The sequence below is a fragment of the Oryctolagus cuniculus genome, chromosome 11, assembly GCF_964237555.1.
Source record: "Oryctolagus cuniculus chromosome 11, mOryCun1.1, whole genome shotgun sequence".
Taxonomy (NCBI): Eukaryota; Metazoa; Chordata; class Mammalia; order Lagomorpha; family Leporidae; genus Oryctolagus; species Oryctolagus cuniculus.
This window is the reverse complement of record NC_091442.1, coordinates 22329661-22343931: the sequence shown is the minus strand read 5'-3', so window position 1 is coordinate 22343931 and position 14271 is coordinate 22329661. Positions and strand designations below refer to the sequence as shown.

The 14271-nt window shown below is 44.9% G+C and overlaps 1 protein-coding gene across 3 annotated transcripts in view; it reads left to right on the top strand.

The window, feature by feature from the left end:
• The window catches only part of PHF20 (PHD finger protein 20), a 141983-nt gene that overhangs the window by 98188 nt on the left and 29524 nt on the right, over positions 1-14271 (top strand). For all 3 annotated transcript variants that reach the window (XM_008255971.4, XM_070051317.1, NM_001171336.1), the window contains one exon: positions 10399-10677. In XM_008255971.4, the coding sequence (XP_008254193.1) occupies positions 10399-10677 (279 nt within the window). The remainder of the gene's footprint in view (positions 1-10398; positions 10678-14271) is intronic.

The window sequence follows — 14271 nt, the reverse complement described above, 5'->3', positions numbered from 1 at the left end:
GAGAGAGAGGTCTTCCATCTGATGGTTTACTCCCCAATTGACTGCAACGGCCAGAACTGGGCCGATCTGGAACCAGGAGCCAGGAGCTTCTTTCGGGTCTCCCATGCAGGTGCAGGGGCCCAAGGACTTGGGCCATCTTCTACTGCTTTCCCAGGCCATAGCAGGGAGCTGGATCGGAAGTGGAGTAGCCAGGTCTTGAACCGGCGCCCATATGAGATGCTGGCATTTCAGGCCAGGGCATTAACACGCTGCGCCACAGTCCTAGCCCCCGGCTGTCGATTTTTGTATTTTTAATATCTGAATGACCTTTTTGTGAATAGGTTTTCCCCCATTATCTCCGGGAAACATGTACCAAGATCATTACTAGATGCCTGCAGCCACAGATAGTGCCAAAACCTGTGTTTACTGTTTTTTTTTCTATACATATACAACTATGATAGTTTGATTTCCAGATTAGTCACAGGAAGAGATGAATGATTACAACTTACTGTAGATCTGAGAAGCTTCAGCATGTGATTGTTTTCTTTCCATGTTAAGTTAGGAACCTTCACCTTTTCACTTAAAGCACTTCATAGCTTCTCTTTGACACATCTGAATTGCAGCCATCACTGCTCTTGGGCTTTGGGACCATTAGTGAATAAAATGAGGTTTCCTGGAACGCAAGCGCTTTGGTACTGTGACAGTTGATCTGGTAACTGCAGCAGCTACTGACTAAGGAGCAGGTAGTGTGGAGTGTGGATGGACCACACAGGGAACAGAGTCACCTCCCAGTGGGATGGGCAGGGTGCTGTGAAGTTCATGCTACTGAGGAGGGCATAAAACTGAAGACAATGAATTTTTTATTTCTGGGATTTTCCATTTAATATTTCCAGACTTCTGTAAAACCGTGGAAAATGAAACCACAGATAAGGAAGGGACCGCTGTGTTTCAGTCTGTTCATGTTTCCTGTTGATTGCTTTTTATTTCTTCAAAGTTGAGGAAATTATTCTTTCAGAGACCTGAAAAATATTTTATTTATTACAGTATTTGAAGTTAGTGTCAAAAAGATATTAAGAGGCCGGCGCCGCGGCTCACTAGGCTAATCCTCCGCCTGCGGCGCCGGCACACCGGGTTCTAGTCCCGGTCGGGGCGCCGGATTCTGTCCCGGTTGCCCCTCTTCCAGGCCAGCCCTCTGCTGTGGCCAGGGAGTGCAGTGGAGGATGGCCCAGGTGCTTGGGCCCTGCACCCCATGGGAGACCAGGAAAAGCACCTGGCTCCTGGCTCCTGCCATCGGATCAGCGCGGTGTGCCGGCCGCAGCGCGCCAGCCGCGGCGGCCATTGGAGGGTGAACCAACGGCAAAAGGAAGACCTTTCTCTCTGTCTCTCTCTCTCACTGTCCACTCTACCTGTCAAAAAAAAAAAAAAAAAAAAAAAAAAGATATTACGATACCTAGCTGCATAGTTTTAGTGCCCAGAAGAATAATCACTGTTTAGGGGTTTGGTGCTGAGAGAACACTGGACAGTGAGGAGTGGCTCTTACCTCTGACTAGAGAAGTGACAGATCAGAGCATCCACGAGCAGATGCTGAAGTGCTGCAGGCAGTCATTTGTGCCAGGAGTTGGTGGCTGTGGTCCTGAGATCCAGGGCCATGTGACGTCTCCCTGCATGTGGAGTGAGCGAATCTTCTTGGAAGTGAAGACTTGGCCAAGCCAGGGAGGAATGGCTCAGAGCACGCATAGAAGTCAACCTTGAGAGCATGGACCAGTGGCGCCAGCAGTTGGCTGGGGCAGGAGCTGAGGCCTCACTATGGATAGCAGGAGAGATGGGTTTAGAAAGCAAGATGGCTTAGATTGACATGGGCGTTAAGTGAGGACAGACTGCCGACCAGATTGGATATCCCCATCCTAGTCATCATTGTGAGGTTTTTGAGGTGCTGGCAGTAGGTATACCAACATATTAAATGGTTTACTTACTTCTACACCAAGTTTTAAAAAAAACTAGTTTAGAAATAATTTAAAGCTGCCTGTTATAATATTAAAATAATGTGTTTATTATTAAAGGAAAAGCATTGTTCAAGTGTATAGAAAATATGAGGGCTGCTGATCCTACTCTATAATTATAATCTGTTGCTGGGTAACAATATTAACCCCACCATGGTGGCTTAAAACAGCATTTATATTTCCCACAGTTTCTGTGGGTGAGGGGTTCAAGCCGAGCTCAGCTGCCTTCTCTGAGCTTGGGATCCCTCAGTTGGCCTGAGCCACATTCTCATCTGAAGCAACTGGGGAGGGATCCAGGCTCGTGGTTGTTAGCAGCATCCAGTTCCTTTTAGGTTGTCAGACTGAGAGCCTTGGTTTGTTGCTGGCATTTTTGGTTTTCGCTTCATGGGCCCCTCCTAGAGTAGCTCCTGACATAGAAACTTGTTTCATTAAACCAGCAAAGGAGAATGTCTACTAGGAAGACAGTTGTTACAGTCTTAGGTAATAGAACCACAACAGTGACATCCTGCCACCTTTGCCATATTCTGTTAGAGACAGCTTTGAAGATACACAGATGTCAGTACCAGGAGTGGGGATATTAGGAGATGTCTTAAAATCTTTTCCCTAACCCTCAAGAGATAGAATATTCCTTAGATTTACCATGATCAAAACACAATCTGTGGGTGATTTGTATCCACACATCCCTATGTATGGTAGTAATTTGGATCCACACATCCCTATGTATGGTAGTAATTTGGGAGCAGACAATCACTGTTGGGATTTTTAACTTGAACACCACAGAGAGCTCTGCCCTGAATGTTTTGTTTGGATTCCTCCAAAATCTGTTAATCATTGAGACAGTAATAGCTTGGACCTACTCATTTCCACATTGTTTTCTTTCTTTTTAAAAAAATATTTATTGGGGTGGCGCTATGCCGGAGTGGGTTAAAGCCCCTACCTGCAGCTCTGGTATCCATTATGGGTACTGGTTCAAGTCTTGGCTGCTACACTTCTGATCCACCTCACTGCTAATGTGCCTGGTAGAGCAGCAGAGAATGGACCAAGTCCTTGGGTCCCTGCACCCACATGGGAGACCTGGAAGAAGTTCCTGGCTTTGGGTCAGCTCAGCTTTGGCTGTTGTGGCCATTTAGGGAGTGAATCAGCAGATGGAAGACTTCTCTCTCTGTCTCTACCTCTCTCTAACACTGTTTCAAATAAACTAAGTCTTTAAAATATGTATTACTTATTTGGAAAACAGAATTACAGGCAGGGTGAGAATGGGAGAGGGAGAGAGAGAATGCTCTTCCATCCTGATTCACCCCCAAAATGGCTGCAATGGCTGGGGCTGGGATAGGCTGAAGCCAGAAACCAGGAGCTGCTTTCAGGTCTCCTGGCCATCTTCTGCTTTCTCGGGTGCATTAGCAGTGAGCTGGATTGGAAGTATAGCAGCTGGGACTCAAACCAGCACCTACATGGGATGCTGGTGTTGGAGGTGATGGCCCCTTCACAGTGCTCTCCAGGCACTAGTGACCAATTTTGTGGCACAGTAGGTTAAGCTGTTGCCTGTAGCACTAGTATCTCATATGGGCACTGGTTCAAGTCCTGGCTGCCTCACTTCCAATCTGGCCCCTTGCTAATGCATCTGGGAAAGCAGCAGAAAATGATCCAAGAACTTTGGCCCCTGTACCCACCTGGAAGACCTGGATGAACCTCTTGGTCAGCCCCAGCTGGTATAGCCATTCAGAGAGTGAACCAGTAGATGGCAGAGCTCTCTGTCTCTCTCTCTCTGTAACTCTGGCTTTCAAATAAATCAAATAAATCTTTAAAAAAATAAAACAAATTGGCTTCAGTAGTTTGCCCTGTACCTCAAGAGTAATTTGAGCACCCATTGCTTTTGAGCTAGGCTCTCTTAAGGATTTAATTTGCATATTTTCTGTTTTCTGTCTCCTAGTAGCTGGTGACATGCTCACATAGACCATAATATCCCAAGAGTGGATGGTGTCGCTTAGCTGAGGCCATCTTGTCCTCCTCTTGGAGTATACACACTGTGTGTAAGACTTGGGATTTGGCAACCAAACTCCTGGTTCCTTGTCCATGCTTCCATCACAAGGGTTTTTATACTGGTTTTGTTTTGTTTTGTTTTTGGTGGATTAACATGTTACACCACAACACCAACCCCTTGAGTTTTACTTAGTGTAGTTACCTGTGTGTGTGTTCTACTTCTTCCTTTTAAATACAGAACATTTTTGCTGGTTGTATCGTTTTATTTTTTCAATTGTGTTTTATTAATTACTATTGCTAGTTCATTGTTTGATCAATAAAGTGAAGCAGTTAGATTTTAGAATTTTGCAGGCGAAGTAGATTTTCAGCCCATCAGTTAAGATGTCTGTTCTGAGGGCAAGTGTTGTGGCACCGCGGTTAAGTTGCCACTTGAGACTGCATCCCACATCAGAGTGCCTCATTTGAGTTTGGAAACCTCTGCTTCTGATACAGCTGCCTGCTAGGGAGAGAGCAGAGGATGTTGAGTGTTCAAGTGCTTGGAGTTCTGGTCTCCTGGCTTGGGCCTGACCTGGGCCTGGTCCAGCCATGACTGCCATGGGCATTTAGGGAGTGAACCAATGGATAGAACAATCTTTTTTTCCCCCCTCTCTGTCTTTGTGTCAGTTGCTTTTCAAATAGATGAAAAAAAATATTTTAAAGTATTTAAAATTGTCATTTCAAAAGAAAAAAACGGGGGTGCCTGTGTCCTACATTGGAGTATCTAGGTTTGATCCTGGCTCTCACTCCTAACTCCAGCTTCCTGCTGATAAAGAACCTATAAAGCAGCTGTGATGTAATTGGCTCTGGCCACCTATGTGGGAAACCTGGATTGACTTCCTGCTTTCCAGTTTCAGCCTGGCCCAGGCATGGCTGTTGTTAGCGTTTGGGGAATGAATGAGTAGGTGGGAACTTTGTCTCTCTGCCTCTCAAATAAATAAATTAATAAATATACAAATAAAATGATTTTATAAGTTCTGCCACTGATAAACTACCCCTGGCTAGGATTATGAATAACTTTGTCTTAAGTATAATAACTGAGATGAGTGACAGTGATGACAACTAACGTTTGAGTGACCTGTTGCAGTAATGGATCTTCTGGAGTGGGGATTCAGCCTGGTGCTAAGGTGCCTGAGTCCTCCACTGGAGTACTTGGGTTTGATTCCTGGCACTGGTGCCAACTTCCTGCTATTGTAAATCCTGGGAGGCAGTGGAGGTCACCTAAGTGTTTGGGCTCCTGCTACCCACATGGGAAACCTTGATTGAGTTCCCAGCTCCTAAGTTTGCTTCTGGCCTAGGGGGTGTTGTAGGTATTTGAGTGAGTCAGCAGGAGGGAGCTCATACTGTTTCTTTCTGCTTCCCAAATTGGGGGGTAGGAGGTAGGGGACAACACTTCAATCTATTTTAAAAACAGACAGTAGTGGGCTTTCTCCTGTGCCTCATGGAAATGCACACGACTTTTGTTAAGGAAGTTTCTTATTCCACTTCATGATGAGAAGCATTCTCAGGAGAGGCTAACTCCCTTGTTTGCTGTAGTCATACACTAAAGGAAGTACTGCAAAAGAAGTAAAAAAATGACCCCATTTCAAGATTTTTAGAATAAGGAATGAACAGACCCAATTGTTAGGTAAATGTAAATAAACAAGTACTACAAGATGTGTTTCCCATGAACTACTTAAGGGAATTCAGAGGAGACAGAATTGAGTATTTTCTGCTGAAACACCAAGGAAAAAACAATGTGCAGGAGGCAGCAGTTGAAGGATGAGCAGGGCTTGGTGTGCCTGTGGGCGGAGCCTGCAAAATAAGGGCCCGCGCGGCCTGGACTGGCTGACCTAGCGTACACCGGCGGCTCCTCTAAGGTTGCAGTGTGGCAAAATTAGGATGAAATTGTTAAGTCTGGAAATCACAGTTTTTCATTTCCTTAAAAATTTGGTAGATTTGAACATATTCCAGTGTGTAAAACCTTCAAGCCAAAAGGGTGTATTTACTTGTACATCTTTTTTCCTGTTGTTTTAATTTAACACATGCTACATATGTTCTCATCATGAAAAAGTCAAACATTTTATTCCTATACAATTTTTATCTGCTTGTTGATTTATAGTTCTATAGGTATGGTGGATTGTATAGCTTACTAGATTTTGTCACTGGCTGTTTGCTGTCTTTCTGACCCCATTGCTTGTGTGGATTGCTTTTCCATCCTTGCTTGGTGGCTTCCCTATAGGCCATAATCACAATGGTTGCCTATGAGTGAGTTGTACTCCACTGCATTGAGTTTATGGGGAAAATTTACTTCCTGAACTTCTATTATTGAAAATTTATTATGCTCCAGTCTTTCTTTTGATACATATTCCTTTAGACAAAACCCAGCATGTCTCAGTTTTTCTTAAGAGTGTTGCTTTCTTGAAAAGAATGCTTGCTTTGGCCAGGGACTTTGTGACAGTGGCACCTGGTAGTGACTTTGTGCATGGGGAACTGTTTCTGTGCTTATCAGAGCCTCTTTGGTCCTTAAGCCATCTCTCAGAGGGAGCTGACCCAGCAGGGTGCCAAGCTTGCTTTCCTTTGGAGGTCCTGTTATACCTACCTTTGCTTAGCTGGAAGCTAAGCAAAGAAAGATCTTCCATTTGCTGGCACTTCCCAAATGGGTTAGGCTGAAGCCAGGAGCCAGGAACTGCATACATCCGGTCTCCCACCAAGTACTTGTGTTATTTAGTATTACTTTCCCAGGTGCAATTGCAGGAAGCCAGATCAGAAGTGGAGCAGCCAGAACTCAAATCAGCACTCCAATATGGATGTAAACAGCAACTTAACCCTCTGTGCCACAGTGCTAGCCCCCTGGAGAGGAATTTTTTTTTTAATTTATTTTTATTATTTATTTGAAAGAGTTACACAGAGAGAGAAGGAGAGGCAGAGAGAGAGAGCGAGAGAGCACTTCCATTCACTGGTTCACTCCCCAATTGGCTGCAACGGCCAGAGCTGTGCTGATCCGGAGCCAGGAGCCAGGAGCTTCTTCCAGGTCTCCCGCGCAGGTGCAGGGGCCCAAGGACTTGGGCCATCTTCTACTGCTTTCCCATAGTAGAGAGCTGGATCGAAAGAGGAGCAGCCAGGACTTGAACCAGTGTCCATATGGGATGCTGGCACTGCAGGCAGCAGCTTTACCTGCTATGCCACAGCCCCTGTGCCCTTGTGTGATGCCTGTGTTGCCTTTACCAGCTATGCCACAGCACTAGTCCCTGATCCCCTGTTTTGTGCCAGGTACATCTGTCATCTATAGCCCTCTCTCTGACTTTTTGAAATAGTTGATATTCTTTGCTCTTGTAGATAAGAAGCTGAATAATCAGACTAGTTTGCACAGCTTATTTATCCTACTAATGGGGGGGTGGGGATGGGGGGGTGGGGAGGCAGGATTGAAATATAGCAATCACTGCTATACCATACTGCCCCTGTCATGGATAGGCAACAAAGCCAGGATGTTGGAAACTTCTGCTGGTTTGCTTGTGTGCAGGTTAATTCTTTTTTTGCCGTTAGTTCACCCTCCAATGGCCGCCATGGCCGGCGCATCACACTGATCCGAAGCCAGGAGCCAGGTGCTTCTCCTGGTCTCCCATGCGGGTGCAGGGCCCAAGGACTTGGGCCATCCTCCACTGCATTCCTGGGCCATAGCAGAGAGATGACCTGGAAGAGGGGCAACCGGGACAGAATCCGGCGCCCCGACCGGGACTAGAACCTGGTGTGCCGGCGCCGCAAGGCGGAGGATTAGCCTAGTGAGCCACGGCGCCAGCTTGTGTGCAGGTTAATTCTTGAAAGGCTGTTCATGGGTCCCATTTGTGAAGTCTGAAATGAAACTGTATAGTAATAATAACCACTCTTGGTCACTTAATTCTGTGTGACTTTTCTAGGATCTTTGCAAGTAATGTATTTAATTCTCACAACTCAGTGAAGTAGTTGCCATTGTTACCTCTCCATGCAGGTGGGATTAGTGGAGGAGCCAGATTTGAAACAGGCTGTCCTGCTGCAGAACCCATGCTTTTAGCCACTGTGCTGTTTGCCTTGTGTGTTTGAACAGTGTATGGACACAAGGGGCAAAGTTTTAAGTAGAGAGGATGGTAATTCTTCTTGGAATTGGTTCAAATCTCTCATTACTTCTAACTCTCAAATTGTGTAAATGCAGAGTTGTTTGTATTTTGTTATTCTGCTTTTCATTATGAGCAGGTTTGTCACAAAGCAAGTCCTGGGGTAAGCCCAGGGATGGCCAGTTCACTATAACTGGACTTGACCACTGTTGCCCTCAGATAGTGATAGGCTTGTTGATGCACTTTGACTTTCGACCTTCACTTTGTTCACTCAGTGGTAATTGGAGTTATCTGCAATGCTTTTTGAACTAATATCTGTCACAGAAAAGGATTTATTAGGTTGAACCATGTAGAATGACCAATATATAACCTTTTTTAACCTACAAAAATGGCAGGTTTACATGATATAGCCTAATAACCCTATTAGAGGAAATTTTAGAGAAACCATTTGTTTTTTCTTTTAAGAAAGAATTTTAAGATACATAGAGGTTTGCAGATCCAGTACTTTTAGCATAGTGGGTGAAGCTGCTGCCTGCAGTGCGGGCAATCCCATATGCACAGCGGTTTGAGTCCCGGCTGCTCCACTTCTGATCCAGCTCCCTTCTAATGTGCCTGGGAAAGCAGCAGAGGATGGCCCAAGTACTTGAGCCCTTTTGCCCACATGGGAGACTCAGAAGAAGCTCCTGGCTTTTGACTCCTGGCTTTGGATCAGCTCAGCTTCATTTGGAGAAGTGAAACAGCAGATGGAAGAGTCTTTTCTCTGTCTGTCTGTGTAATTCTGTCTTTCAAATAAATCTCTTTATATACATACATACATACGAGGTTTGAATTTTGAGTTTCTCCACTGACATGCTTTCCTTCTATTGTTTGTCTAAGAAGTATATATTCCATTGTACTTCATTTTTCCTACACCTAAACTGATTTGGAGACTTAGAATTTTTATCTTTGGTAGAAAGTGATTTTAAGGCATTCTGTTTTAGATCTGTGTATAATTTTTTTAACTCTTAATTTTATTTTGCTTACTTGAAAAGCAGAGAAACAGTGAGACAGGTGAGATCTTTTATGCACGGGTTCATTCCTCAAATGCTCACACAGCGGGAGCTGGGCTAGACAAAAGCTAGAATCCCAGAACTCAGACTAGGTCTCCTCTGTTGGTGGCACGGACCCAAATGCTTAAGACATAACATGCTGCCTCCCAGGATGCACATTAGCAGGGAGTTGCAGTGGGGAGTGGAGCTGATGCTTGAACCCACGTTTTCTGACATGGGATGCGGTTGTTCCATGTGGTATCTTGACCCCTAGCCCTCACCTGCCTTTTTGTTGTTGTTGTTGTTTAAATTGGCTGTATAACAGCATCAGTCAGATCATCAAGCCTAATTTTGAAATGTAGAGCATTATTTAGGCTGAGTGTTAGAATTTTTTCCTTCTGATCATGAGATAGTACTTGAGAATAATCAAAATATTTATTAAAAGCTCAGTACACTGCATGCTTCTAATGGAGGTTGTATCATTGTATTTAGGAAAAAGTTGATTCACTCAACAGAGGTACATTCAGGAAATTCTTGGGTGACATTATCTATAGAGAGGAAGCAACTTTAGTTGAAGGTGATTGCCATCAGTGGGATGAATACGTGAAGGAGTCTACAAATAACAGTTTCTAGCAAGCACACGTGACGTCCGTGTGACAGCTTCCTCCTTTCTCGTCGGTGTGTGACAGGCCATTGCCTCCTGGTTGTTTGGTCTGGGTGGGGATCTTCCTTTGTCCCTTTTGACGTGATCACCGAGTCCCCCGAGTCCTCTTCATGCTTTCCGGCTCCGTTCAGTCAGGAGTTTTGTTTTTTTCTTGTAGTATCTTGGTTTTCTTGATCAAATAAAGCACATAGTAAGAAAAAAAAAAGGGACCTGTTGAAATCTCAAAAGCTTTCTAACAGTCAACATCGTCTTGTGCAAAAAAAGCTGTAATATCCCTTAGGTTTTATAAAGAGAGCTGCACAGTGTTCCCTAATTTTGTCCATACGGGCAGGTACCAGGATGTTGGTGATCCAGCTCATGAGTAGTAAGAACTGGCTCAAGATGCCTCATTTTCTTCCTGTTCCTCTCCTGAGAATGTGCATGGCTGCTTGAAACAGACATGCTCATGTCTCTTCTATAGATGCATTGCTGTTGAGTCTCTGTTACTTTACCTGAAGTTGTATTCATTCTCTCCAAACTGTAATTAATTCTTGATCGTAAGGGCAGTGTCATTGCTATGTTGCCACGTGTTAATATGTGTTTTGTCTTAGCTTGAATAAGCCCAAGGGATCTTTGCTTTTGCTTTTTTTTTTTTTTTCCAGTAACAAATACATTTAAGAAAACCGATGATTCTGTCACATCTAATGTATCAGCTGGTGACCTAAACCACAAGTTTAGATGCAAAGTTGTGGACTGTCTAAAATTTTTCCGCAAAGCCAAACTGTTGCACTATCACATGAAGTATTTCCATGGTATGGAGAAGTCACCGGAGCCGGAGGAAAGCCCGGGAAGGAGGCATGTGCAAACGAGGGGCTCTGCGGCTTCGGACAAGTGCAGCCAGGAGAACCTGACCAGGAAGAGGGTCTCTGCCAGTTCTCCAAGTAAGTATCTCGTTTCTGCAGTGTGTCGTGGAGGGTTCCACTGCTCAGGTCTCAGGACTTAGGATTCAGAGACAGAGAGCGGGCATTAGGTTGCTCTGGTCCACTTGAATCCCACCAAAAGGAAAGTGGTGAGAAATTCTCAGGAGTAGAATTATGGAGCTATGGCCTTCCTAGAGGCCTCTGCCTCTTGCTGCCCAAGTCTCCTTGAGAAAGTCACTCAGCCCGAAGGCCTTGATGCTGCAGAATGAGTGGGGACAGTGGGACCGAGGGAGCTCCTTCACAAGGCAGCAGAGCTTGTGCTCTGAAGCGCGTGGGTGCCATCGTCCTGCCCCCAGACCTGTGACCTGTGCTTGCCAGCCAGACAAGAGAACCGAAGGGCGCTGTGGGACTTTGCTAGGTCCGGATGTGGCATTCATCTTGAATGCACCTGAGGATACTCTCTCTCTCTCCCTCTCTTTCTCTAAGGTTTACTTATTTGAAACAGTTACAAAGAGAGAGACAGAGATTTTCTATCCGCTAGTTCACTCCCAAAATGGCCGCAATGGCCAGGGCTGGGCCAGGCTGAAGCCAGGAGCTAGGATCTTCATCTGGGTCTCTCATGTGGGTGGCAGGGGCTCAAGCACTTGGCCATCCTCCTCCAGTGCTTTCCTGTTAGGGAGCTGGTTCAGAAGTGGAGCATGTGGGACAGGAATGGTTAACCCACTGTACTGCAACAGCAGCCCCTAAGGGTATTTTCTGATAGCACTGTTGATTTTGTATGGAAATCACAATGAAGGTGGTATGGACTACCATAAAGTCTCATTCCATATCATTACTGGAGAATCTTTTCAGAAACTTCTTCTGAAACTTAGAGAAGTTAAAAACCCTGAATTTCTGGTAGGAATTACAGAAGAATTAGTGCATTTCTAATAAACTCTTCAGTTGTCCCAGCTTGTTTTTACCTGTGATTATAATATCACTACATATTTGTGGTTTATGGTTTTTGGTTTATGGCTTTTCTATTAAAGTATATAGTTTTTTTTTTTTTTTTTTTTGACAGGCAAAGTTAGACAGTGAGAGAGAGAGAGACAGAGAGAAAGGTCTTACTTCCATTGGTTCACCCCTGAAGTGGCCGCTGCGGCTGGCGCACTGCACCAATCTGAAGCCAGGAGCCAGGTGCCTCCTCCTGGTCTCCCATGCGAGTGCAGGGCCCAAGCACTTGGGCCATCCTCCACTGTACTCCTGGGCCACAGCAGAGAGCTGGACTGGAAGAGGAGCAATTGTGATCTGGTGCCCCGACCGGGACTAGAACCCGGTGTGCCGGCACTGCAGGCGGAGGATTAGCCTAGTGAGCTGCAGTGCCGGCCTAAAGTATATAAGTATTAAGTGGTAAAGGCACTGGCCTAAAGTATATAAGTATTAAGTAGTAAAGGGATCTTGTAAGACATCTGGCAGTACAAAATCAAGGTTCTGGCCAGTGGGGAAGGGCTTTGACTCTGATAGGTCAGTCCTCAGATATGCTATGGGATGTTATGTGTCATGGTCATGGTAGAATTTCTTCATTTTTCCTGCATTATTCATTAGAAATACAATGTATTTTTAAAATATGAAAAGAAGTAGGGGAAACATTTTATATTTTAACTTGCTCCAAAATACAGTCAATAATGGACCCCAAATGTGACAGTAATCCCTTCTGATTACATTGCCTCCTGACATTGTAACTTTCTTAGTTTGTGAAGTACACTCTACAGTGTTTGCTCACTGGCAAAATTGTCTAACAGTGTGCTTCTCAGAATGCATTCCCAGTGTTAGACCAAGTGGGGCTATGGTACTGTCTCAGCATGCAGTCAGTATGAAAACTGCCAGTGTGTTGTTTTACACCTTTATTTATTTATTTATTTATTTATTTATTTATTTATTTTGACCGGCAGAGTTAGATAGAGAGAGAGAGAGAGAGAGAAAGGTCTTCCTTCCATTGGTTCACCCCTCAAGTGGCTACTATGGCCGGCGCGCTGCGCTGATCCGAAGCCAGGAGCCAGGTGCTTCCTCTTGGTCTCCCATGTGGGTGCAGGGTCCAAGCACTTGGGCCATCCTCCACTACACTCCTGGGCCACAGCAGAGAGCTGGCCTGGAAGAGGGGCAACCGGGACAGAACCAGCGCCCCAACTGGGACTAGAACCCGGTGTGCCGGTGCTGCAGGCAGAGGGTTAGCCTATTGAGCTGCGGCGCCAGCCTGTTTTACACCCTTTCTACTGAATCTTTTAAATCCTTAATGAACATCTCTGGTCAGGCTGGCCACATTTCAGGTTCTCAGCATCTGTGTGTGGCTACTGACCACTGAATGTATTGGACCACGCAGTTGAGGTCCACACAACTATGTTACCTCAGCTGCTTTTCCCAGGCTCTAAATTAGAAGTGGATCACCCAGGACTCAAACCAGTGCCCAAGTGGGATGCCAGCTTCATAGGTGGTAGCTTTACCTGCTATGCCACAATGTTGACCCCTGCTTTTTTTTTTTATCCCTGTTTTTACAAAATCTATTTATTTATTGGAAAGGCAGAGTGGCTGAAAGAGGAGAGTGTGCACGCGATGGCGCTTCATCCCGTGGTTCAGCCCCCAGATGCCTACAGCTGCTAGGGTTGGGCCAGGCCAAAGCCAAGAGCTAGGAACTGCATCTGGGGGTCCCTGGGTCATCACCTGCTGGCTTCGCAGGTGCATTGGCAGCTAGTTGGATGGGAAGCAGAGTAGCTGGGATGTGAACCAGCACTGTGATATGAGTTGCCAAAGTCCCAAACAGCAGGTTAACCTGTTGTGTCACAGCACCCACCCCTGCTTTCTGTTCCTGAGATTAGTTGTCATTTTCTAGGACATTTTATAGATAGAATCATGTAGAATGCACTAGTTTTGTCTGGCTGCTTTCACTCAGCCGACTTAAGAGATTCCCTTATGTTCCTGTATCTATTGATGGGTATATTCTTCCCCAGTTAATGCACATTTGGGCAATTTTCAGTTTGGAGTAATGACACGTGAAGCTGCTATGTCAGTCCCTATGTAGATATATGTTAAGCTCTCTCCTGGGTAGATCTCTCCAAGTGGAATGGCTAGGTCATAGGATATTCGTATGCTCAAACTCTTGTTGAAATCTAATAAGTGACATGTGATGAATTACTTGAAATGCCACAGTTGTGTTTGATGACATGGAGGAGAAACAGCTAGATTTGTTAATAGGGAATCTACTAAATTTGAACACTTGTCTCAGAGTAATAGGTGAGAGCTTTGTAGAATGGAATTAGGAAAAGTCAAAGGGAGAACTTTGGACAGGGAATATTGATAACTTAAAGAGTTTTGCTCTAAGGAGTAGAGAAATTGATGTCGTATTTGGAAGATGTGAACTGTTCACATGAAAATGATTAATTTTATGTTCTATGAATTATGCCTCAATTAAAAAAATGAAAAAATTTTGAGGTCTGTGCCACATCCCAAGCCAATTAAGTCAACATCTCTGAGAGGGGGCCCTGACATTCAGGTGGTTTTGTTTTGTTTTTGTTTGTTAAGATTTTATTTATGTATTTGAGGGGTAGAGTTCAGACAGAGGGAGAGACAGAGAGAAGGTCT